This window comes from Triticum urartu, chromosome 2A (genome assembly GCF_056163025.1).
Source record: "Triticum urartu cultivar PI428250 chromosome 2A, HENAU_Tu73, whole genome shotgun sequence".
In the NCBI taxonomy this organism is placed as follows: domain Eukaryota; kingdom Viridiplantae; phylum Streptophyta; class Magnoliopsida; order Poales; family Poaceae; genus Triticum; species Triticum urartu.
The window spans coordinates 69,153,046-69,176,339 of NC_141874.1; the positions used below are offsets into that span (position 1 = coordinate 69,153,046).

The following is a 23,294-nucleotide window of genomic DNA, read 5'->3' on the forward strand; positions in this document are numbered from 1 at the left end:
GTCGGCCTGTCGATGCACCGGGCGCTGCAGGAGGTTGAGAATGTCTGCACCACCCTCGTGCGCAAGAAGGCAAGCAACACGCTCTTTCCATCCGAAAATCTGTGATTGACCTAACCCAATACAAATGCAAGCGTCTGTTAATCTGCCTTTGCATTTTTTGTACTCTACAGCTTGAGTCCTGATAACATCCAAGAACAGTATCTAGGACTGGCTTGCATTTATGCTTCTTAAAATTGAAAACTGTGCTACTTAACTTTTTACCTGATGTGACTAGCTTCCTACTTATCAGTTTTTGCCCTGTTAATAACTAGAAAACCTTTTCTTGTTATTTTTCACTACAGCATGTAGGTTTTAATGCAATGGTGAACTGAATGTAACTTCTATTTCCAAGGGCCTGTATATGTTTGGTCCTCATTAATGTCACTTCAGGGAAGCCTTACAATACATATATATGCACTGAACAAGTGTACATATATAATTTCCTAGTATATGTGAACTACACATCAGCTTACATGCTTGTGTTTTCAGTTATACATGATTAAGTAGACCAGCTTGACACAAGTACTACTTTATTGTCTGTATTGTGTTGAGGCATGTTGCATAGTAGGTTTCTCGTGTCGATTTATTCATGTCTATGTTTAAGAGCTGAATTTAGATGTTGGGTTTGGCAGGAGAGCGAGGGGGTGGTCATCAAGAAGGAAGGCATTGACTTTATGTCTATCTGGAATGCATCGTGAAGACCAAAGTGAATGTGGAGTAGTGCTTTGAGGAGGTTGTACTGAAGGTATATGTATATGTTACCACTTCCAGCTCCGTATTTATATATTTGGCTTCTTAGCAACATCAATATTGGGCTATGAAACTGTCCCTGCTTAAACATTTACTTGTCCACACTTGATTGAAGTGGAAGTACTTGTTCGGTTTTTATGCTAGTATATAGTAGGATTATTAATTAGCTCTTGTTAGTTGGTATTATTGTTGTACAAGCGGGGCCCTCTCTCCTAGAGATGTAATTCTGGGTGCAGGTTCATCATAGTTTTAGTGCAAATATTTGCATCAGATGGATGGATGGAGTGTTCCTTTCTTCCTTATAAAGCTAGCCTACTATGTTGAAACTGACACACTTGTGCATGCATGATGATGCAGATTGTAGGCACGCTAAGCCTGCTGGCGGATGCTTCTTCAGGGGCAAAGAAGAAATCTTCAAGAAGAAGGTGCCTGAAGCTGATGCCGCGTCGAGTGACTGATCTTCCCTCGGGGTCGCCTGCTGTAGTCATATTGTCGCTGGATCTCCCCCCTTCTCTCTCTGTGTGTTTTTCTGTCAATAGCTAGTAGCATAAGTTGGAGCTGGCTGTACCAGGAACTTAATCTGCATTTATTCAACTAGATCAAGTACAAGTACATTAGTTCGTAATCTTCTATTAATACATCTCCTAGTCATAAATTTCCTGAAGTAGTGCATGTATATATTTAGGTGTTGTTTAATTACAAAATGGATGTGATTTCTAACTTGATTGTTGTAGGCTACAAGATATATCTCTGTTGGTTCATTTTGCTGTAGAATATGCCCCTGTTCATTCATTTATGTGTATTGCTATTTACCTCTGGTGACATGTGAGAAGCACTCATCTATATGTTTATATTTTGAGCAGCTGGGTACAACTACAGTTGCAGAATCATCTAGCCAAATTTTGGGAGGATGGCATAAAAGATTAGATAACCCCTGCTTTTGAAATCATGGTAAGCTTCAGAAGCTTGTAAGGTGTTTTCTGTTTTCAAGCGACTTTACATCAAGTTACTGTTTCTCAACCGAAATTCTAGACTATATAGCTCTTTATTGTTCTCTCCACTTATTTGTACAGCCAAGGATGCTTACTTAACTGTATAGCTCTTTATTGTTCTTTTCCAGGAATTCTATTTAAGCTCCATCACGAAATCTATTGTGCACTGCTAAGTCCATGAGGCGAAGCGCTCACTGCTTGACCATTTCTTTACTGAACTAGGAGCAACAGAGGCAAGATATTCGAAACAAGTTGAAGTCCTTTCGATTCTTGATTTCTAGCATACACATGCAACCTGATTGGTGATGTTACTGTAGATATGATGTAGGTTCAGTGCTTACTATTTTTTGATGTGATGCATGTTACCTTCGTTTTTGTCTATGCCTTCTTTAGTATTTTGCCAGCTAACTAGTCTATTGGTCGTTTAGAAATATGAAGATGCATGCACTGTTGCTGGCAATCTGGCACATCATATTAGTCCTATCCCTTGTTTTGTCACTAGCATACACTACAGTTTTATTAAAAGGGGGGCATATCATTTGCTCTATATAATAGTGCTGATTTTGTGCTGATATGAACTTACAACAGTATTACATTGTAGTGTTTTCTGCATGTTGTATCACTAGTTTCATGATGCCTTCTCATTTGAACCTATTCTTCAACAGTATTACTTTGTTTGTATGATTGAGGGCAATTTACTTGGTTCTTTGATGGAGCACTAAAATTGCCTTCCTGTGATGTTGCAGGTGCCCAGTTTGTGCCGAAGGAGCTCCATGTTGAAGAAGATTGAAGACACATAGAGCTTGTAAATTCTGTAGCTGTTACACATAGAGCTCCATAATGATTCTGTTGTTGTTACAGATAGAGCTTGTAAAACAGTGATCGAAGATGTATTATGTGTTATTTATAGAGTAGCAGCTCCATACTGATTTTGGCTGCTGTTATTTTAAGTACTACTTGTATTTTTTTGTCTGCCAATTTAAATACTGGCTATTTTTTACTATGAAATTGAAATCTGAAGAATATGACCTTGACAATTGGGACCCACTTACTAGAACCTGACAACTGGGACCAATTACCAGAACTTACAATTGGGACCCATCTCAATTGACCCATCTTAAAACAAGAAAAGAAAAATGTAATTATAAAAAAATCTGGAATTGTTGAGCCAAAAAGGCCATGGCCCAGAAAATAAAAAGGCTATAATGTTGGGCTAGGCCCATGAAATCGAAGAAAAATTGACAGGAAAAAATATTAAAAAGGCTGAATTAATGGGCTCGGCCCATCTAAAGCACTAAAATGGACCGGGCTGAATCTTGTGCCACATCAGCTTGCCACGCTGGATGCCTACATGGCCTGGGGAGGCTGCTAGTGACCAAAACAGAACAGTAGGCATATTTTGGTCGTAAACGTCTTCGACCATTCCAGAAGAAAGGTTGCTATAGTTAGTTTATGACGGCCAGCTTTTGACCTTATGTTTTGGTCACAAAAAGGTCACAAATGGAAATTTGTGACCATTCAGTGACCAATAGTGGTGGTCACAAGTTGACATATTTCTTGTAGTGTTTCAAGGGTTGAAAGCAAAGAGACATCCACTTCCGGAGGAGAAGGTAGATCCGGTGAAAGCGAAGCGCACTCTGACTGCCCTGACAAAACCACCCAAGTCTCCGCCCGAAGAAAACTATGAGCGCATTATTGGAAAGGAATTTGCCGAAGCGGAGCGGTCGGGAAGTACTGTCAGTGATCAAAGGCTGAAAGAACGACGAGCTGGGAAACAAATTGCCCAGCTCGGCGAACAAGCGAAGCAATCGTGCCCCCCGCTAAAGGTGCCTAGCCACAACGTCGCTAATGATCCAAGGATGGTGCCCGGTTATAGCAATCTTGCAGATTACCTGCCCGACGATGTACATTATGAACCCATGGAGGTGCAGATACAAAGATACGAGTACGGGAAGCCTCTCGTCAAAGATGAAAGATCTCTATCAACGATGATGCGAAGATTGCATGATTGGTACTTGAAAATCTACAGAGACTCTGGGGGGAGGAGTACTTTGTATGTGAAAGTTAAAAAGGAGCATGACCTCGTTGGAATTGAACTGTTGCCTGTTCCATTTGAGGAGTTCTATCAGTTTTTCAATCAATTGGCCCTCGATAAAACAACGGTCGCCTGCTACTGTTTGTAAGTAGTACTACTTCTGTCACTAAGTCTCTCTATATAGCTCAGCTCTTTCATTGCATGTATTTATAATCATCCTCACTATATTATGCAGATTGAAGATCGCCGAATTGAAGAAAAGACAAATCGGTGATATTGGGTTCATTAACACATATCTCATAGATGCAACTCAGGTTAAATTTCATGCCGCAGCTATCGAGGCCAACTTGCTACGATGTTGGTAATAAATGAAAACAAAGATATAATACTCTTTCCTTACAACTTCAAGTGAGTGTTACTGTCTTGTGCGTATTCGGTTTCCCTTATATATTAGTCAAGGTTATAGTAATGTAATTGATGAGTTATGCATGCGTGTGCAGTTTCCACTATATTCTCCTAGAGATTAAGCTTGAGTAGGGACTAGTAACCGTCTTAGACCCAAGACGAAAAGATCCCCAGGACTATGCAGACATGACTCAAATACTCGAGAGGTAAGTTAAATCGATCATTATCCACCATATCAGCAACTTTGTTCATTTCCTGATATATCAAGTAATTGTTTTCTTTGTCCGGCAGGGTTTGGAGAAAATTCACCAGAAAAGCTCTGGGACTGCCGAAGGAGCTGCAATTTAGACACCCGAAAGTAAGTACTATAGTAGCATGTTCCGCGCATCTACTAGTCATTCAAGCGCTAGTTTCATCAATACCATTTGGCATTCTTGCTTATCAGTTTGATTGACCTATATTTCTTGTAAAGTGGTTGTGGCAGGAACAAGGGAATGATTTCTGTGGATACTACGTTTGCGAGTCCATCCGCCACACGACCTATGAGCGGGGCTACACTGACGAACAATATGAAGTACGTAAATAACAACATTCACAATTTTATTTTATTACCATCATTTGTGTTGAGTTTCATTCATTCATATATATATGTATTGACCCCCTTCTTTAAATTAGATGTTTTGGAAGCGGGATGAACTCCTAGCACCAGCTCGCATGCGAGCAATTCAAGAGGAATTGGCAGCATTCTTTCTTGACCACATGATCCCTGAAGACGGAGAATACTATGTGGACCCCGAGTCCGTATGATTATATTTGTAAGAGATAATTATTGTATATATGTAGCCGGTAGTGTCGGATAGATATACGAGAACTTGTTGTTCGACCAATCTCTCGGAGAAGGAGAGGTGGTCGATATCACTTCTCTTTGTATGCATATATGTTCATGACAATCTTCTGTTTCCTTCGTTTGCTTACTAGCTAGCTAGCGTGTCTAGTCCTCTCTATACGTATGTATATTACGTAGCGTCGACCAAGCACAGACATAAGAGAGGACACTTCTCTCTATTAATTATAGCTAGCTAACACAATATATGAAACACCTAAATTAACCCCCCCAAACCCCCAAACCCCCCCCCCCTTCAAAAAAAACAAAAACCCCAACCACAGAAATGCTGACGCGTGGATGCCTATTGGTCCCGGTTGGTGCCACCAACCGGGACCAAAGGGTCTCCTGCCTGGGCTCCGCGCACAGGCCACGTGGAGGCCCATCTGTCCCTGTTCAGGATTGAACCGGGACTAAAGGGACAGGGCATTAGTACCGACCCTTTAGTCTCGATTCCAGAACCGGGACAAAAGGCCCTTACGAACCGGGACAACAGGCCCTTTTTTCTACCAGTGGGGATGAGGAGGAGGAGGTTGGGGAGGGGAACGAGGAGGAGGAGGCAGGCGAGGAGGAGGGTGGTGGCGGCGGGGGTGATGGTGGTGGCGGGGAGGGGGTTGGCAACAAGGGGTGGCTGCGTGGTAACGCAAAGGTACCAAAGCAGATTCCTGCTACCGAGGAGCAGAAGTGGCTCATCGAGCCCACGGGGAAAGAGTAAGTGCCACTTTATAATAATTTCATTGTTTTGCTTGTCACATGCTTATATTTCTCTTTATTTTGCTTGTCACATGCTAATATTTCATTCTTTTGCAGCAACTGGATATATCCTAAAGGGGCCCGTATTCCCAACGGCCTCATCACCGTCTTGCTGAAGGTATACTGGCCGGGGCTGTACTGTCCGGATCCAGTCAGGCACCCGGACCGCCTGGTTTTGGCCACGAGCTGGGACCACTGGGTAGCGCCCCCCACGCGGATTATGAGACCCATGCTAAGGCCGTGATCACTAATTTTTGGGTGAGTTCTCTTCAGAAGCACAAGTCCATTCTGGTTTCATGAATGATTTAACTCATGGCTTCTTCCATTCTGGTTTCATGAATGATTGTAGAAATACTATCGAGTTCTTCCGGAGCACAAGGCCATTGCCGACCAGATCGTGCTTTGCCAAGCCAAGAGTAAGGCCCGCCAGATGCAGTACGAGGTGCGTTGGGTGGCCATCTCGACATACTATCACGACGCTCTTGGTGTGAAGATGACCAAGGAAGAAGCGCCGAGGACGGACATTACCTTGGAGAGGCACCAGTACTTGGCGGTAAGTATAAAAGATTTTTATTTCCAATGTTTGTGGTACATTTCATCATTTCGTGTTGACATGTCAGTATGCTTTCATTATGTAGGTATGTCCAAATTGGTGTTATGGAAAAGACGAGTCCTGGGCAGCATTGGTGGATCTGTGGTGTGATAACGATGGAGCTTGGGCGGCTACGAGCATCAGAAACAAGGCTAACAGAGGCAGGGAGGGAGTACAGGCTCAGGGAAACCGAAACCACTTTCTTCACAAGACACTTGAGGTATATCTATGTACATTAAACATTTTTCTTCTTTTTACCATCACTTCCTTATGTATGACTAACCTCTGTTTGGTTGTTTGGTGGTGCAGGAGGAGAAACTGAAGCGGCCGCTCTCACACATGGAGGCGTGGCAGATCGCCCATACACGAAGGAAGCCCAAGCCTGGCGAGGCCAAGTACTACGGCAAGACCGCGGAGTATAAGAAGGCCTACTCCGAGGGGTATCTGAGTTTACATCCTGGCACACCTGACCCCATTGCGGCGGATCTGGACGAGGGGGTGGTGGTGAGCATGGGGAAGAAGCATGGTCGGTCACCGTTTCTGGATGCTGTGATCACACCTTCTATCTCCTACACACAGCTCCGAGCTACCAACCCGAGCCTGTGGCAGCGCACGAGCACGTCCATGACCAGTGCGCGGTCACAGTCCCTCTTTGCTGAGCGAAACTCTGTAAGTATTTTCCCTCTTATCTTCATTGCTCACTTTATTTTCTGCATTGAGATGTTTTGTGAGTACCATCATGTCATACCGTAGGCCTACATGGAGTACACACGCCAGGAGACCATGGCGTGGCACGAGAGCCTTCATGCATACCATCAGCAGAGGGATCGCATGATGCAACACTTCCTTGAGGAAATAGCGGCCGGCAGGGTTCCTCAATTGCAACCAGCACCATCTCCTCCACCACAACCAGTGCTTCTTACTTTTGAGGAGTTTCTGACACAGAACCCTGGCCCCTCGCCGGTTAGTACATCTCAAACTATTCACCCAAAGTATACTGTTTATTCAACACAATCATATATCCCCTTAACATGTCTTTTCAACATCCAGGGAACCGGTGGATCTACCGTTGGTGGTGGTGCTGGTCTTGGCATCACTCCCGAGTCACGGAGCCCGGTCACTCCTATCCACGGAGGCGGTGGCGGTCTTGGCGGTAGCGCTGCCGCTAGCAGTGATGACCCAGGCTTCGGCTGACTTGGCGGTGACGACCTTGGCGGTGGTGGTGGATGTCCTGGTGCTTAAGCCTTTGGGTGACGGTGGTGGTGATCATAAACTTGTGTTTTTTAGATGACTTGTGGTCTTTTATGGTCTTTTAGATAACTTGTGTGCTTTAGATGCTTATGTTTGTGATGATGGTTATGTTTGTCATGATACTTATATTGTTGTGATGGTGTTTGTTGTGAGGATGATACATATATATGTTGTGTATGTCTATTTCATCATATATATATGCTGTGAATTTGAATTGAAATCAAACAGAAAAAAGAAAAAAAACAGACGAAAACTATGCCTACGGCTTAGCCGTAGGCATAGGGCTACCATGAGCTACCAGAGGACGACACGTGGAGCCTATGCCTACAGTTAGGCCGTCAGCATACATCTAAAACTATGCCTACAATTAGGTCGTCGGCATAGCCTGGACCTATGCCTACGGCACGGCCGTAGGCATACTTTTAGATATATGCCGACGGCCAAGCGTAGGCATAGCCCTGCCTACGGAGCTTGTAGACGCTGCCACATGGCAGGGCTATGCCTACAGCGTAGTCGTCGGCATAGATTTGAAACTATGCCTATGGCTAGGCCGTAGGCATAGCCTTGCCACGTGGCGTCTCCTCTATGGGCAGCACTTGACGGCGGCCACCGTTAGCGTGGAACTTTGCCGACGGCCCTGGCCGTCGGCATAAATGTACGGACACCATCGGCAAATTATCTATGCCGACGGCTTTTCTATGCCGACGGCATCCCGAGATACACCGACGAATATTATGCCGACGGCCCTATGCCTACGGGGGCCGTCGGCATAGGCCTATCCTGACGGGAATCAGGGCTATGCCTACGGCCTGGGCCGTAGGCATAGGGGTTTTTTTTGGTAAAAATAACAACGTAAATTGGGGTGCCATAATGCTAGCAAGCGTCACAGTCGGCATTTGTAACAATGGGCGTATATGGCAGCGATTTAACGGGTTGACGTATACTTGCGAGATCACACAACGTTATTGGTTTGACCTTGTTCGGCCACTACTCCATACTGTGGCCTTGTCCCTTTGAGGGATGTAGCCTCGATTACAATTTGTCTACACGATACAACTTCAATGGTGACCCTTGTTGCTCGAGTGGGGTGATCGGTGAAAACTTACCCAAACCCACTATCCAAATAGAAGCGTAAAACTCAACATTCATCCGAGTATGTTTTCAACTAGAAACCTAAACCTCATAGATAACCTCACGAATGCGTGGAGCAGAATTGGATGATTTCTTTGCGTAATTCTTTTTTGTACGAAAAACTAGCTTTTATTAATTTTAAAATTTATGTACTTCGAAGCTAACATTCATGACTACATAAATTCAATATATCTCAAAACGATGATTATGTATTTTAGACTAAAATATGCATATATTTGAAAACAAATATTTTTTACTTCTAAAAAATGGTTTACATGCAAAATCATATACGATGATGAAAAAGACAAAGCTATATCAAATATTTAAAAAATAAAATCAATAAGTGGAGTAAATAGTGAAAAAAGCGAAAAGGAGGAGTAAAGAAAATGAAAATGAAAAATGACCTGATATTAGACCGATCCAACTATGCAGGACACAGGATTCTCATGTAGCGCGGCTTGAAAGAAAAAATATTTGAGAGAGAAGGTTTGCAAAATTTGGGGAAACGTTGATATCGTGTGAGATTAGACTGACCACTCTGGCCCAGTAATTCATATATATTTTACAAAAGTAATCACTGGTTTTCTATTAATGGAAACAATTATTTTCATTAAAGGAGGAAATTTAAATATTTAATGAATATTCATGCAACTGTAAATAAACGTTTATGAAATTTTAAAACATGTGCATCTCATATTTTAAAATTGTTCGCTACATAGAGAAAAATTCATATAGTCCGTCCTCGCCAAATTTTGGTGCATATATTTGTTTTCCAATGTCCAACTCACTGAGTTATAGTAAAATAAGAACATTTACAATACTGAATACATAGCATACAAAAATATATTTCATGACAAATCCTTTGGTACTGTAATTGTCGATAGTTTTTATATGAATTTGGTCAATGTTTGCAAAGTTTGGCTTTTCATAAAACTTATCTGCATTATTATTTGGCAAGAAAATTCCCCACAAAAAAACTTGGCTAGAAAGAAAGTATATTAATCTTTTCAAAGACCGAAAATCCATCTCTGCACCCGAGCTCATCTGCACCCGCGCTAACCAAAAAAAAAATCAAAAAATGCTAGAAAAATTAAAAAAAATCCTTTTTTCTGTGGTAAACAATTTGATGCATGAGGTATACGCTCCAATTTTCAAATTATTTGAACATCTGAGAAGCTCTCAAAAAAATGGGGGTCTGTAAAAATGTTTACTGTTCATGTACTGTTTTGACCCGATTTGTCTTTTTTGCTAAGAGCTGCTTAGCTGTCCAAATGACTTGAAATGTGGAGAGGGCCTCACGCATCAAATTTTCTACCGCACAAAAAAATTGTGAAATTTTTTGATTACTGTTTGAATTTGTTACGATTTTTTTTCTAACCAGGTGCAGGGCACCGAAACGCCCTACTCAAGCTTTGAAGACAGGTTTTCACGTAATTTTGGAATTTTTTTTACATATTTATCTTAAAAAACAAAAATGAAAAGGGAAATGGGAGAATATTGAGAACCACAGAGAAGAAAGAACACGGGACAAATGGAAAAAGAAAAAACAAAAACATTTTGCACCGATGAGGCGCTTCTTTCTTCCGCAATGGGTGATATATAGGAATCGGGAGCGCAGCGCATACGATAGTGCACATGCTGGAGTTTTCTCCTAACATTGAAAAATAAAAGTTTTCTCCTAAAATAATCGAGCACGGCTAGCTCCTGCCAAATGTCGAAAGAGAAGTGTATATCTTCACTATGTATACAAGTGTTACGATTGATAGTAGTTCTCTGTGCCCACGTCATGCCAAATGTAAAAGGAGAAGTTTATATCTCATTATTATGTATACAACTATAAGTAGGATTGATAGTAATTCTCCATTCCTTTGCATTAGAAAGTGGGAATTCGATCGTTACACAATATGTGGATGCATGCATGATTTGCTGCTGCTCGTACATAAAATACACATTTCAAGTGCTGGTATTTATATTGGCCATTGGTTCTGTGGCCTTATTCATTCATCAGGTGTCGTGCTGGCGAGCGCTGCCGACTATTAGGTAGTAGCTCGTCATTCAATCACGAGTTCACCCTGGAGCAGCTAAGCCTGATCTGCCCTTGCGTCCCCGTCTTCGGCGCGATGTTGCCCATCTTGATCATGGCCGTCGTGAACGCGCTGCTGAACGCCGCCGGGTTGGACGCGAAGTTCCGGACGGTGTTGTCGGTGGTGTCGTTGTTGAACAGCACCTGGTCCGAGTGCAGGAGCCCCTTCTGTGACATGAGGTTGGTGTAGTAGGCGTTGTCGAACGTGTTGGCCGTGGTCGTGTCCAGGTTCGCCAGGCTGCCGTCACCGTTGGACCGGGGGCAGTTGGCCCGGAGAGATGTGGCGAAGGTCGTGTCGATGTTAGTCTCGTTGTAGATCCTGTCCTTGAAGGTCCCGCACTGCGCCTGGCCGATGGTGTGCGCGCCGGAGAGGGCCACCATGTCGACCGTAAGGAGGCCCTTGTTGCTGAATGCCAGCTCAAGATCTGACCGGCTAGATGTAGGGCCTGGGAGGTCGCTGTTTGCCGCCGCCTCGTTTGCATCTATGGAATCCCTTCTTCCCAGAGGGACTGTCCATGATGGCCCTCCGAGCTGCACGCGAAGGATACGAAGCAAACGGTTAACGATGGCATCCAATCGATGATGTACACGATCGTAAGATGATATTCTTACGGCGACGACGGAGTCACGGGCAGCGACGGTGAGGATGTCGGCGCAGGAGACGGTCTGGGCGCAGATGGCCTCGATCTGTGTCTTGATGCTGTCGATGACGCCGAAACCCCGCAGTGACCCGTTGTTCGGGATAGCGTTTTGTTCCATGCCAGACAGCAGAACAGACGCGTCACAGCCCTGCACATCACATGCTTATAGTGTTTAGTAAGCAAAACCTATACAAAACAGGGTACGTGACGGCTATCGGGCTATGCATGCATGTGGCCAACTTACTTGGACGAAGCAGTCGTGGAAGTGCAGCCGGAGCAGCGACGCGCCCATCCGAGGGTCGCTGCTCACGGCGGCCATGACGCCGCTCTTGATGGTGGCCAGGGCCCTGGGGCACGACGTGTCGTAGAACGTCGGCGACAGCTGCGCCGACGCCACCGTGGCCAGAGCCACGAGCACCACCAGTGAAATGCAAGAAGCAGAGGCGGCCATGGTTAGCTAGCTAGCTGCCTGCACTTCTTTAGTGGTGGAGTGGTGGTGGCTTAGTGGCTTGTGCAAGAGAGTAGTGCATCGCCTGCATATTTATAGCCAAAGATTAGCTCACGTGCACCTGCAGATCGATCCCGGTCAGCTCATCCAAAATTTATGTCCCATTAGTCCAACGTTAGTCTCTGACTCCTGTTCGATCGGGTATACCGCGAGCTTCCTGCTTGAGCGATCTCTCTTGGCGTATTCAAGGCAGCTTCCAGCTTGAGCCGCTACCGCCAACACCAACACCTGAATTTTCCTTGCAACAGGGCCAACTTGAGCGATCTCTCTTGGCGTTTATCACGCAAAAATCGGCAAAACATGGAACGATCTCTCTTTTTTCATCATTTCCATGCTAGCGGGCGCCTGGAGCCATGTGTGCGTGGACACCAACCATTTGGCCTTACGTACGAATAGTGGTGGGGAGTCGGCGTTGTTCCAAGGCGATTCACGCTCGTTTTGACCGGTGCGCAGTCATCTTGCGCTCCCATCGCCTTCGACCAACACGAGACAATTCGGCAGCTGGGTCACGACCTTCAAGTAGCTATCTGTTCTCTAAGTCCAGGTGACCATACATGGATCAATCAAGGCTAGGCTTAACGATAACATCAAGTGCAATGATAGAGCAGACGAATATAACATCGACTGAGACTTTGTTAAGTATCAGTCGCGTAGCAATAAACAAATCATCCATCGGTAGTTCAATCCAAACGCTGGGAAGGCATGGCCAAGGCGCCATGAATTGTATAGCATAACATACCCCAGGTGAGGCTAGGTTTTTGGATCGGGTTCGCAAAAGCCCAACCTAAAAATGCCAAGCCAGGACTTAGCCTGGTTTTGTTTTATCACACAGAAAGGCTATTTTTTATTTTAAATAATAATTGATCCCAGGGAGCAAAAATGAATAACTATATCTTTTAAGCATATTTTAGGAAAGATCTAAAAAAACAATCATTTCATAGCCTTTTCCGAGCTTCTGAGAGGAAAGTGAGGCCAAGCCCGGTTCGACTGTCGGGTTGCCCACACCCAGGGGCGGAGCCAGGATTTAGGCATAAGGGGGGCGAGAACGATAATAATCGTTTCTGATACACACAACACACACAAAAAAAATAGTCTCAAAAGTAGAATTGATATGAATGAAAATATATGTTTGATAATACATGGGTTCAAATTATCGTGCAGAATAGCTTGCTCCTCAAGTGGATTTGTGTTCTAAGTAATATTTCGAAACAATGAGCTTGTACAATGAATCTATATTTGTAAACAAGAAGTGAAACTATATTTGTAAATTACAATCTTACCTAATTAGTAAATAAAATCATTGATTTGAAACAAATTGTAATGACTCAGGATTACTCCCTCCATTCTTAGATAAAAGTCTTTATAGAGATTTCATTATAGACCACATACGGAATAAAATGAGTGAATCTATCCTTCAAATGCATCTATATACATCCGTACGTGGTTCATATTGGAATCTTACAAAGATTTATATTTAGGAACGGAAGGAATACTATATACCAGAATTCTTTCGAAGTCAATCTGTTGATGTGTGACGCGCTGTAGCAGACGAGTAGTTGTGATCTCCCTCAATTGACCGGGAGTATGTAGTGCCCTCTGCCATGTGCGGCTGTGCAACAACCAGAACGGCGGAAGCAGCGGCAGGCTATGCCGCGACTGGCGACGGCGACGGCGACGGCGGCGCAAAGACGTACGTATGGAGGGAGAGCACAGATCTAGAAGGCAGGAACGTAATTACGGGAAGGATTAAGGAATTAACTACACGATCTCACGGCTGGATCTGGATGTAATCTTTTTTTCTCACGCGTATGTACACCTAGGGATGCTTTGGGCCTTTGGGTTGAGAAGTTGCCATGCTAGGCCATTAGCGCCGCTACACACACGTATAACTAAAACAACAGGTCAGCCATAATATACGTATAAACAACAACTACTAAAACCTAACGAGGCCTAATAGGGGGGGCGAGGCGATGGGGGGTGTCTGACCCCTGCTCGCACCCCCCTGTCTCCGCCCTTGCCCACGCCTAAGTCTATCTACTTGTAGTTGAGTACTTTATACAACCATCAACTTTGTTTTGGTCTAACTTAACCTTCTAACTCTTAGAACAACGACGACATCTTGTAGCGCAAAGAGGAAGGTCGATGTATCGATGGTGTTGGCCTCCCAAAAGCACACGATATTGAGGAAGGGCTGCAAGTGGCAGGGGAGATGTCGATGGAGGGTGAGGAGACGAGACAAGTAGGGTCTTGCTTAATACCATGTGCGCTAGGATGCCTCGGTGTTGTAGTAGTGAAAACAACATAAATTAAGGGTGGATTACCGTCACTGATCTAGACAAAGTGATGCAATGCTAGCAACCATAATCGACAATTGTAAGAATGGGCGTATATGATAGTCATGCAAAGGGTCGACGTATACATGCGAGAGTGGGATAACGATGTTTGTTAACTAGGTACATGCACAACAGCCAAATGGGTGTGTCGTCGACCCTTGCTGAGCGTAACCTCCGGTATAGATTGAGATTGTCAACCCCAGGGGCGGAGCCAGGATTTAGGCATAAGGGGGGCGAGAACGATAATAATCGTTTCTGATACACACAACACACACAAAAAAAAAGTCTCAAAAGTAGAATTGATATGAATGAAAATATATGTTTGATAATAACATGGGTTCAAATTATCGTGCAGAATAGCTTGCTCCTCAAGTGGATTTGTGTTCTAAGTAATATTTCGAAACAATGAGCTTGTACAATGAATCTATATTTGTAAACAAGAAGTGAAACTATATTTGTAAATTACAATCTTACCTAATTAGTAAATAAAATCATTGATTTGAAACAAATTGTAATGACTCAGGATTACTCCCTCCGTTCTTAGATAAAAGTCTTTATAGAGATTCCATTATAGATCACATACGGAATAAAATGAGTGAATCTATCCTTCAAATGCATCTATATATATTCGTACGTGGTTTATATTGAAATCTTTACAAAGACTTATATTTAGGAACGGAAGGAGTACTATATACCAGAATTCTTTCGAAGTCAATCTGTTGATGTGTGACGCGCTGTAGCAGACGAGTAGTTGTGATCTCCCTCAATTGCCCGGGAGTATGTAGTGCCCTCTGCCATGTGCGGCTGTGCAACAACCAGAACGGCGGAAGCAGCGGCAGGCTATGCCGCGACTGGTGACGGCGACGGCGATGGCGGCGCAAAGACGTACGTATGGAGGGAGAGCACAGACCTAGAAGGCAGGAACGTAATTACGGGAAGGATTAGGGAATTAACTACACGATCTCACGGCTGGATTTGGATGTAATCTTTTTTTCTCACGCGTATGTACACCTAGGGATGCTTTGGGCCTTTGGGTTGAGAAGTTGCCATGCTAGGCCATTAGTGCCGCTACACACACGTATAACTAAAACAACAGGTCAGCCATAATATACGTATAAACTACAACTACTAAAACCTAACGAGGCCTAATAGGGGGGGCGAGGCGATGGGGGGTGTCTGACCCCTGCTCGCACCCCCCTGTCTCCGCCCCTGCCCACGCCTAAGTCTATCTACTTGTAGTTGAGTACTTTATACAACCATCAACTTTGTTTTGGTCTAACTTAACCTTCTAACTCTTAGAACAATGACGACATCTTGTAGCGCAAAGAGGAAGGTCGATGTATCGATGGTGTTGGCCTCCCAAAAGCAGACGATATTGAGGAAGGGCCGCAAGTGGCAGGAGAGATGTCGACGGAGGGTGAGGAGACGAGACAAGTAGGGTCTTGCTTAATACCATGTGCGCTAGGATGCCTCGGTGTTGTAGTAGTGAAAACAACATAAATTAAGGGTGGATTACCGTCACTGATCTAGACAACGTGATGCAATGCTAGCAACCATAATCGACAATTGTAAGAATGGGCGTATATGATAGTCATGCAAAGGGTCGACGTATACATGCGAGAGTGGGATAACGATGTTTGTTAACTAGGTACGTGCACAACAGCCAAATGGGTGTGTCGTCGACCCTTGCTGAGCGTAACCTCCGGTATAGATTGAGATTGTCAACCCCAGGGGCGGAGCCAGGATTTAGGCATAAGGGGGGCGAGAACGATAATAATCGTTTCTGATACACACAACACACACAAAAAAAATAGTCTCAAAAGTAGAATTGATATGAATGAAAATATATGTTTGATAATAACATGGGTTCAAATTATCGTGCAGAATAGCTTGCTCCTCAAGTGGATTTGTGTTCTAAGTAATATTTCGAAACAATGAGCTTGTACAATGAATCTATATTTGTAAACTAGAAGTGAAACTATATTTGTAAATTACAATCTTACCTAATTAGTAAATAAAATCATTGATTTGAAACAAATTGTAATGACTCAGGATTACTCGCTCCGTTCTTAGATAAAAGTCTTTATAGAGATTCCATTATAGACCACATACGGAATAAAATGAGTGAATCTATCCTTCAAATGCATCTATATACATCCGTACGTGGTTTATATTGAAATCTTTACAAAGACTTATATTTAGGAACGGAAGGAGTACTATATACCAGAATTCTTTCGAAGTCAATCTGTTGATGTGTGACGCGCTGTAGCAGACGAGTAGTTGTGATCTCCCTCAATTGCCCGGGAGTATGTAGTGCCCTCTGCCATGTGCGGCTGTGCAACAACCAGAACGGCGGAAGCAGCGGCAGGCTATGCCGCGACTGGTGACGGCGACGGCGATGGCGGCGCAAAGACGTACGTATGGAGGGAGAGCACAGACCTAGAAGGCAGGAACGTAATTACGGGAAGGATTAGGGAATTAACTACACGATCTCACGGCTGGATCTGGATGTAATCTTTTTTTCTCACGCGTATGTACACCTAGGGATGCTTTGGGCCTTTGGGTTGAGAAGTTGCCATGCTAGGCCATTAGTGCCGCTACACACACGTATAACTAAAACAACAGGTCAGCCATAATATACGTATAAACTACAACTACTAAAACCTAACGAGGCCTAATAGGGGGGGCGAGGCGATGGGGGGTGTCTGACCCCTGCTCGCACCCCCCTGTCTCCGCCCCTGGTCAACCTAGAACCATGTCGCCAGACGATCGGTCAACTTGATACGAATTCCATGGTGGTCCTTGTCTGAATCAACCGATGGAAGAAAATTAACTGAACCCTACTCTCCGAATGGAAGCCCGAAGCTCAGCCTTCACCGAGTATGTTTTTAATTGGAAGCCTTAATCTTGAAGAGAACCTTTGTTTTCCTAGTACAAATCTCTTCATGAGTTTTTGTATTCGCGTCCTAAAGAGGGAGAACCCCCCACTGCAAAAATAACCAATTCTTCATGATTCCTTTACGGGTGGAAGAAACCCAAACAGATTTGATGAAATAATAATTATTTTTAATCTGGGTAGCAATCGCCATAAACAATTTTTTAGCTCGTGTACTGTTCCTCAATCTACAATGTTTCTTCAAATCTTTACGGCCACAACAAAATCATCATCCCATCTAGTTAAGATATATAATGATGATGCATTAACCCATTTTTTGCAAAAAATGATGCATTAACCTTGACCCATATGAAAAAATATTTCAACATCGAATAAACTCAGTTCTTATGTAGGTGCATTATGACGTACACATTTTGTCACATGTCACTGACGGAGAAACTAGATTTTGTCACTGAAAATTTTTCATTTCATGTATACTAAATAAATGTCCATGCTACTAGTAAGTTTTTTTTGGGGTAGAATTGGACAATTTCATTTGTAAATTTTCATATGCAAAACTATCTTTTAACTAATTTTGAAATGTTCATGTACTTCAAAACAACGTTCAGGACTATAAAAAAGTCCACCTCTCTCAAGAAACTGATTATGTATTTTATAATAAAATATTCATGTGTTTGAAAACAAATATTTACAACTTCTAAGATATGTTTTCACATTCGCATGAATATTTTTATAAAACTATCTGAATTGTAAATGGAATTAGTTAAATAACAATGTTAAATATAATACAATTAAAATAAAAATGAAATAGAAAGCAATATGTAATATTTTTATGAAGAACCAAATAATAAGTGAAGTTATAGTGAAAAAACAAATAATGATGTATAATGTTAGTTAAATAATTTATTTGCTTAGTCAATTTTTAGAAAGTTTGACTAATGAAAAAAACTTACATACACTATAATTTGGATAGGTGGAAGTATGTCAAAAAAAAGTTGACGAGCTTGTTTAAAAAAACTTACAAATATACACTAGAATTTATTTTTCTAAATAATTTACTAAGCTTCTTTTCGAAGAGGTCTTCGATATTTTTGTATTCCTTGTTGGTGAGCTTGCGATGATGAATCGGAATCCTGAGGTACTTGAACGGTAGGAATCTCACTTCACAACCAAAGGGTTGCTTGCATTGACTCACCTCCTCTTTTGCCAAATGATCATTTGTTTCATATTATCATTGTTTTCATGAAGTTGTATGATCAAACATGTGTTTACAAAAACATGGTTATGTATTTTAGAATAAAAATATATTCACGTAATCCCTCCATGCTAAATTCAGTGCATAATTTGTTTTCAAAAGTCAACCTTTGGAAACTTTGACATAGTTTATAGAAAACGTATGAATATTTACAATGCTGAATGTCTATCATATTAAGAATTATTTCATGATAAATCTCGGGTAATGTTATCCAGCGAACGTTCGCTGGGATTGTACGGCAAAACCAAACGGCAATTTATGTGTTGGGAGCATGGCAATCCATTCAAACAAACACGGCAATTTTGCAGCAAAATCCTCTATTTGCCACAAGTTGCCATGTGTTTGTGAAGAAATTGCCATTTTCTTCCGAATAATTTCCTAAATCCTCGGGGTGGTGCCCGGTCAGGTGGCTCCCTTGAACCTCGGCCCCGTAGGCGACGGCCTCGGAAGGGTTGATCCCGTCGATGTTGACGGGCTCCTTACCGTCCAAGTAGTTCTTGACAAGTTGTTGCACCATGGGGATCCTGCTGCCACTGCCCACAAGGACGACATCGTGGATGTCTCCCTTCTCCAGCTCGGCGTCCACCAGGGCCTTCTTTAACGGAGCCATCGTCTTCTAGAAGCGGTTTTGTTGAGCTCCTCAAATAGGTTGACACTGCCCAACAGGGCCTTGACCTCCACGCCCACCTGGTGCTGGTCGTGGTCGCTCAACGCCCTTTTGGCACGCTCACATTCCCGTAGCAGCCTCTGCATCGCATGGCCATCGCCGGTGACATCCCGACTGTGCTTCCGCTAGATCAGCTCAGCAAAGTAACCCGCGAGTCGCGGGTCGAAGTCGTCACCATCGAGGTGCACATCGCTGCGGGTCATTAGGACATCCAACACGCCCTCCTCGAGAGTGCTGCCGCCGACATTATCATTTGTTTCATGTTATCATTGTTTTCATGAAGTTGTATGATCAAATATGTGTTTACAAAAAAATGATTATGTATTTTAGAATAAAAATATAATCACATAGTCCCTTCATGCTAAATTCAGTGCATATAATTCGTTTATGAAAGTCAATCTTTGGAAACTTTGACATAGTTTATAGAAAACGTATGAATATTTACAATACTGAATGTATACCATATTAAGAATATATTTCATGATAAATCTCGGGTAATGTTATGCAGCGAATGTTCGCTGGAAATGTATGGCAAAACCAAGTGTCAATTTATGTGTTGGGAGCATGGCAATCCATTCAAACAAACACGGCAATTTCGCAGCAAAATCCTCTATTTGCCACAATTTGCCATGTGTTTCTGAAGAAATTGACATTTTCTTACGAATAATTTCCTATGGAAAACATTCACAATTGCCATGCCCCACAGCAAAACGTTCACTGGCTATTGGGGTCCTAAATCTAATGGTCTTGATCTGGTATTATTGTTGTCGCTAAAATAATTTATGTGCTTAGTAATTTTTAGAAAGTTTGACTACTAAAAAAATTATATACAATATAATTTGGGTAAGTGGAAGTATGTCAAAATAAATAAATTCATGCATGCATTTGAGGAAATTTGTCATGTGTGCTATATTATATGATCTTGTTATCTCTTAGAGAATTCATACATATTTCCTCCTAAAAAGGTGAAAAATGGGAAAAGTGATTTCTTTTATGAGAATTAAGAGAAACAAAAGATGGGAAAGAGTAGAAAAGAAACAATGAGAAAAAACAGGGGAAAATAATAAAAAAAGAGGGGGGGTGGGGATGTGTCCCACCGATTGGACCGGGCAGCAGCTGCGCAGCTATGTTATACGCAGTGGGTGGTATATAGGATTCGGGGAGCGCAGCACATACGCGCCATTTCGTGTAATTTTCTCCTAACGTGCAAAAAAAGTGTTCTCGTACAATAATCGAGCACGGCCACTTCACGCCCAATTTCACAAGAGGAGTTTACATCTTCATTCTGTGTACGAGTGTAATAAGGTAGGATTGATAGTAATTCTCCTTGCCTTTTGCATGAGAAATTGAGGATTCAACCGTCGTTACATACGTTGATGCATGCATGATTTGCTGCTGCACATGCTTTGAAAATACACGATTCAAGTGCTGGTATGATAAGTGGTACTGGCCACTGTTTTGGGGGCCTTATTCATTCACGTGTCGTGCTGCCGACGCATACGTCCATCACGAGTTCACCTTGGAGCAGCTGAGCCTGATCTGGCCCTGCGTCCCGGTGAGCGGCGCGATGTTTCCCATCTTGATCATGGCCGTCGTGAAGGCGCTGCTGAAGGCCGCCGCGTTGGACGCAAAGTTGCGGACAGTGTTGTCGGTGGTGTCGTTGTTGAAGAGCACCTGGTCCGAGTGCAGGAGCCCTTTCTGTGACAGGAGGTTGGTGTAGTAGGCGTTGTCGAACGCGTTGGGCGTCGTCGTGTCCAGGTTCGCCAGGTTGGTGTTGCCGCCGGACTGGGGGCAGTTGGCCTTGAGAGACGTCGCGAAGGCAGTGTTGATGTTGGTGTCACCGCCGTAGATCCGAGTCCGGAAGTTGGAGCACTGGGCCTTCCCGATGGTGTGCGCGCCTGAGAGCGCGACCATGTCGACCGTGTTAAGGTTCTTCTTGAGGAACGCGGCCTCGAGCTGTGACCGGCTAGAGCTCGGGCCAGGGAGGTCACTGTTCGCCAGCGAGGCACTTGCGGTGGTGGAGTCCCGTCTCCCCAGCGGGACAGTCCACGATGGCCCTCCAAGCTGTATGTGAAAGATAGCAGACCAAGTAGGAAATTAAGTATGTACTAAATCAGCGACAATTTATATGAATCGGAGGGGATATATGTTCTATCCTTCAGGTAGCATCGATCATGTAAATGAGCGTAGTACTAAGATGTTCTTACGGCGACAACGGAGTCGCGGGCGGCGACGGTGAGGATGTCGGCGCAGGAGACGGTCTGCTTGCATATACTCTCCAGCTGGGTCTTGATGTTGTCGATGACGCCGAAGCCCCTCAGCGACCCCACGTTCGGACCCGCGTTTTGTTCCATGCCAGACAGAAGAACAGATGCGTCACAGCCCTGTAGCCAACATAAACGTATTAGTTCGGAATATAAATTTTGTTAAATCCGGGCAGTTCAAGAAAGTTGGTTAAGGGAAAAAGAGCTGATATATTATGTGAAACTTGCTTGGACAAAGCAGTCGTGGAAGTGCAGCCTGAGCAGGGAGGCGCCCATGCGGGGGTCGCTGCTCACGGCGGCCGCCACGCCGCTCTTGATGGTGGCCAGAGCCCTGGGGCACGACGTGTCGTAGAACGTCGACGACAGCTGCCCGGACGCCGCCGTGGCCAGAGCCACGAGCACCACCAGAGAAATGCGAGAGGCAGAACCCATGGCCATGGTTAGCTACCTAGCTACAAGCCCAGAGCTATGCGTGCTACCTGCACTTGTTATCTGGTTGTGGCTGTGGCTGTGGCTGTGGCTTGCAAGATAATGCAGTATTTCATGCATATTTATAGGGAAAATTTGAGCTCACGTGCAGCTGCACATCAGTCCCCGTCTCCCAGTTGGGAGAAAGCATCCAAATTTTATGTCTGATTAGTCTAGCAAGCATCCAAAACAGATGGTCGATTGGTCTATGATGGCTGACGATCGACGTCGACCCGGCATCCACGATCTGCCCAGCGCCGTCGTCTGGCCAGCTAGATGTTGGATAGGGAATACGGGTACTGACAAAGCCGCCGATTTTTTAGAAGGGTCAGACGCTTGCATCCAAGTGTGGCAACCTTCAGCTTAAGCGCTTAAATCGCTACGGCCAACACCGGCCCTACATATTTTCCCCCAGCAATAGGGCATATCATGTACTCGAATAATTTCCCGTGATCTGCCTTGGCCTTATCATGTATCCGTTAGGTGCCCGTGGGGGAGAGAAACGTATATCTGTGAATCAATAATGGCATACAGCATCTCATAATAATGTTCATTGTTTTTGATATAGCTTACCACTCTTGCCAAATGGTTCATCTCATAATAATGGAGTAATATATTGTTCATCATTTTTTTAGGTATAGCTATGGTCGTGAACCTGCTTTGAGGGAATATAAGATTGTTAGGCTTTTCAATTGTAAATAAACTTAACATGCTTTTTTTGTCAAGTGACTCCGGGCCGGCAAAACAAGTGTTATTGCGTCATAGGCTCATAGCCCCGCTACATGAGCATTTCGTCCTACGATCAGGCCCAGCTGAAGAGCAACAGATGTTTTATAAGAGGTTTTGAATCATCGATCACGTCAAAAGAATAACCTTACACGAGAGGATACCATCGCCTTTAAATTCATGATGTGTCTCCACGCCCGCAACTAACCTGCGGGTAATTAAACCCCAACACAAATTTCACTTTGCACGGTAAAAGAGCTAACATGCACTCTACTATCGGAGTAAACAGGAGCATACGTCCACATGCACCATACATAGGTTCATCTCCAACTACATGGAACGAGCTCCATGGATGCTATTGCAGATGGTGATACAGCCCGAGCCTGGAGCTACGCATGGACGCACCATTTGGCCTAGCTAATACTCATTTCGTCCCAAAATAAGTGTCTCAACTTTATATTATTATAGTATAAAGTTATATTAAGTTTGAGGTACTTATTTTGAGACGGAGTGAGTAGTAGGGAGTCCGCTTCTGTCCAAGTTAATTCAGCCTCGCTTTGACCGCAGCGCATCATCTTGCGCACAGGTTGTGTTCGATGAAAGTGACACGATGCGATTCAGC

The 23,294-nt window shown here is 43.7% G+C and overlaps 3 protein-coding genes across 3 annotated transcripts; 1 reads left to right on the forward strand and 2 right to left on the reverse strand.

The window, feature by feature from the left end:
• Window positions 1-5,651: 5,651 nt before the first annotated feature.
• LOC125541011 (uncharacterized) lies at window positions 5,652-7,275 on the forward strand. Its single transcript, XM_087539600.1, has 5 exons — window positions 5,652-5,815; window positions 5,915-6,115; window positions 6,207-6,410; window positions 6,496-6,669; window positions 6,759-7,275. The coding sequence occupies exons 3-5, from the start codon at window positions 6,288-6,290 to the stop codon at window positions 7,200-7,202; spliced, it is 741 nt and encodes a 246-aa protein (XP_087395726.1). The 5' UTR covers window positions 5,652-5,815; window positions 5,915-6,115; window positions 6,207-6,287; the 3' UTR covers window positions 7,203-7,275.
• Window positions 7,276-10,629: 3,354 nt separating this feature from the next.
• Window positions 10,630-12,074, reverse strand: LOC125535722 (peroxidase 1-like). Its single transcript, XM_048698785.2, has 3 exons — window positions 11,800-12,074; window positions 11,527-11,703; window positions 10,630-11,445 (listed from the first exon to the last, which is right to left on the reverse strand). Exons 1-3 carry the CDS (start codon window positions 12,004-12,006, stop codon window positions 10,891-10,893), a joined length of 939 nt encoding a protein of 312 aa, XP_048554742.2. The 5' UTR covers window positions 12,007-12,074; the 3' UTR covers window positions 10,630-10,890.
• An 8,451-nt stretch (window positions 12,075-20,525) lies between these two features.
• Window positions 20,526-22,015, reverse strand: LOC125535718 (peroxidase). Its single transcript, XM_048698782.2, has 3 exons — window positions 21,707-22,015; window positions 21,422-21,598; window positions 20,526-21,278 (listed from the first exon to the last, which is right to left on the reverse strand). The coding sequence occupies exons 1-3, from the start codon at window positions 21,914-21,916 to the stop codon at window positions 20,721-20,723; spliced, it is 945 nt and encodes a 314-aa protein (XP_048554739.1). The 5' UTR covers window positions 21,917-22,015; the 3' UTR covers window positions 20,526-20,720.
• Window positions 22,016-23,294: the final 1,279 nt, after the last annotated feature.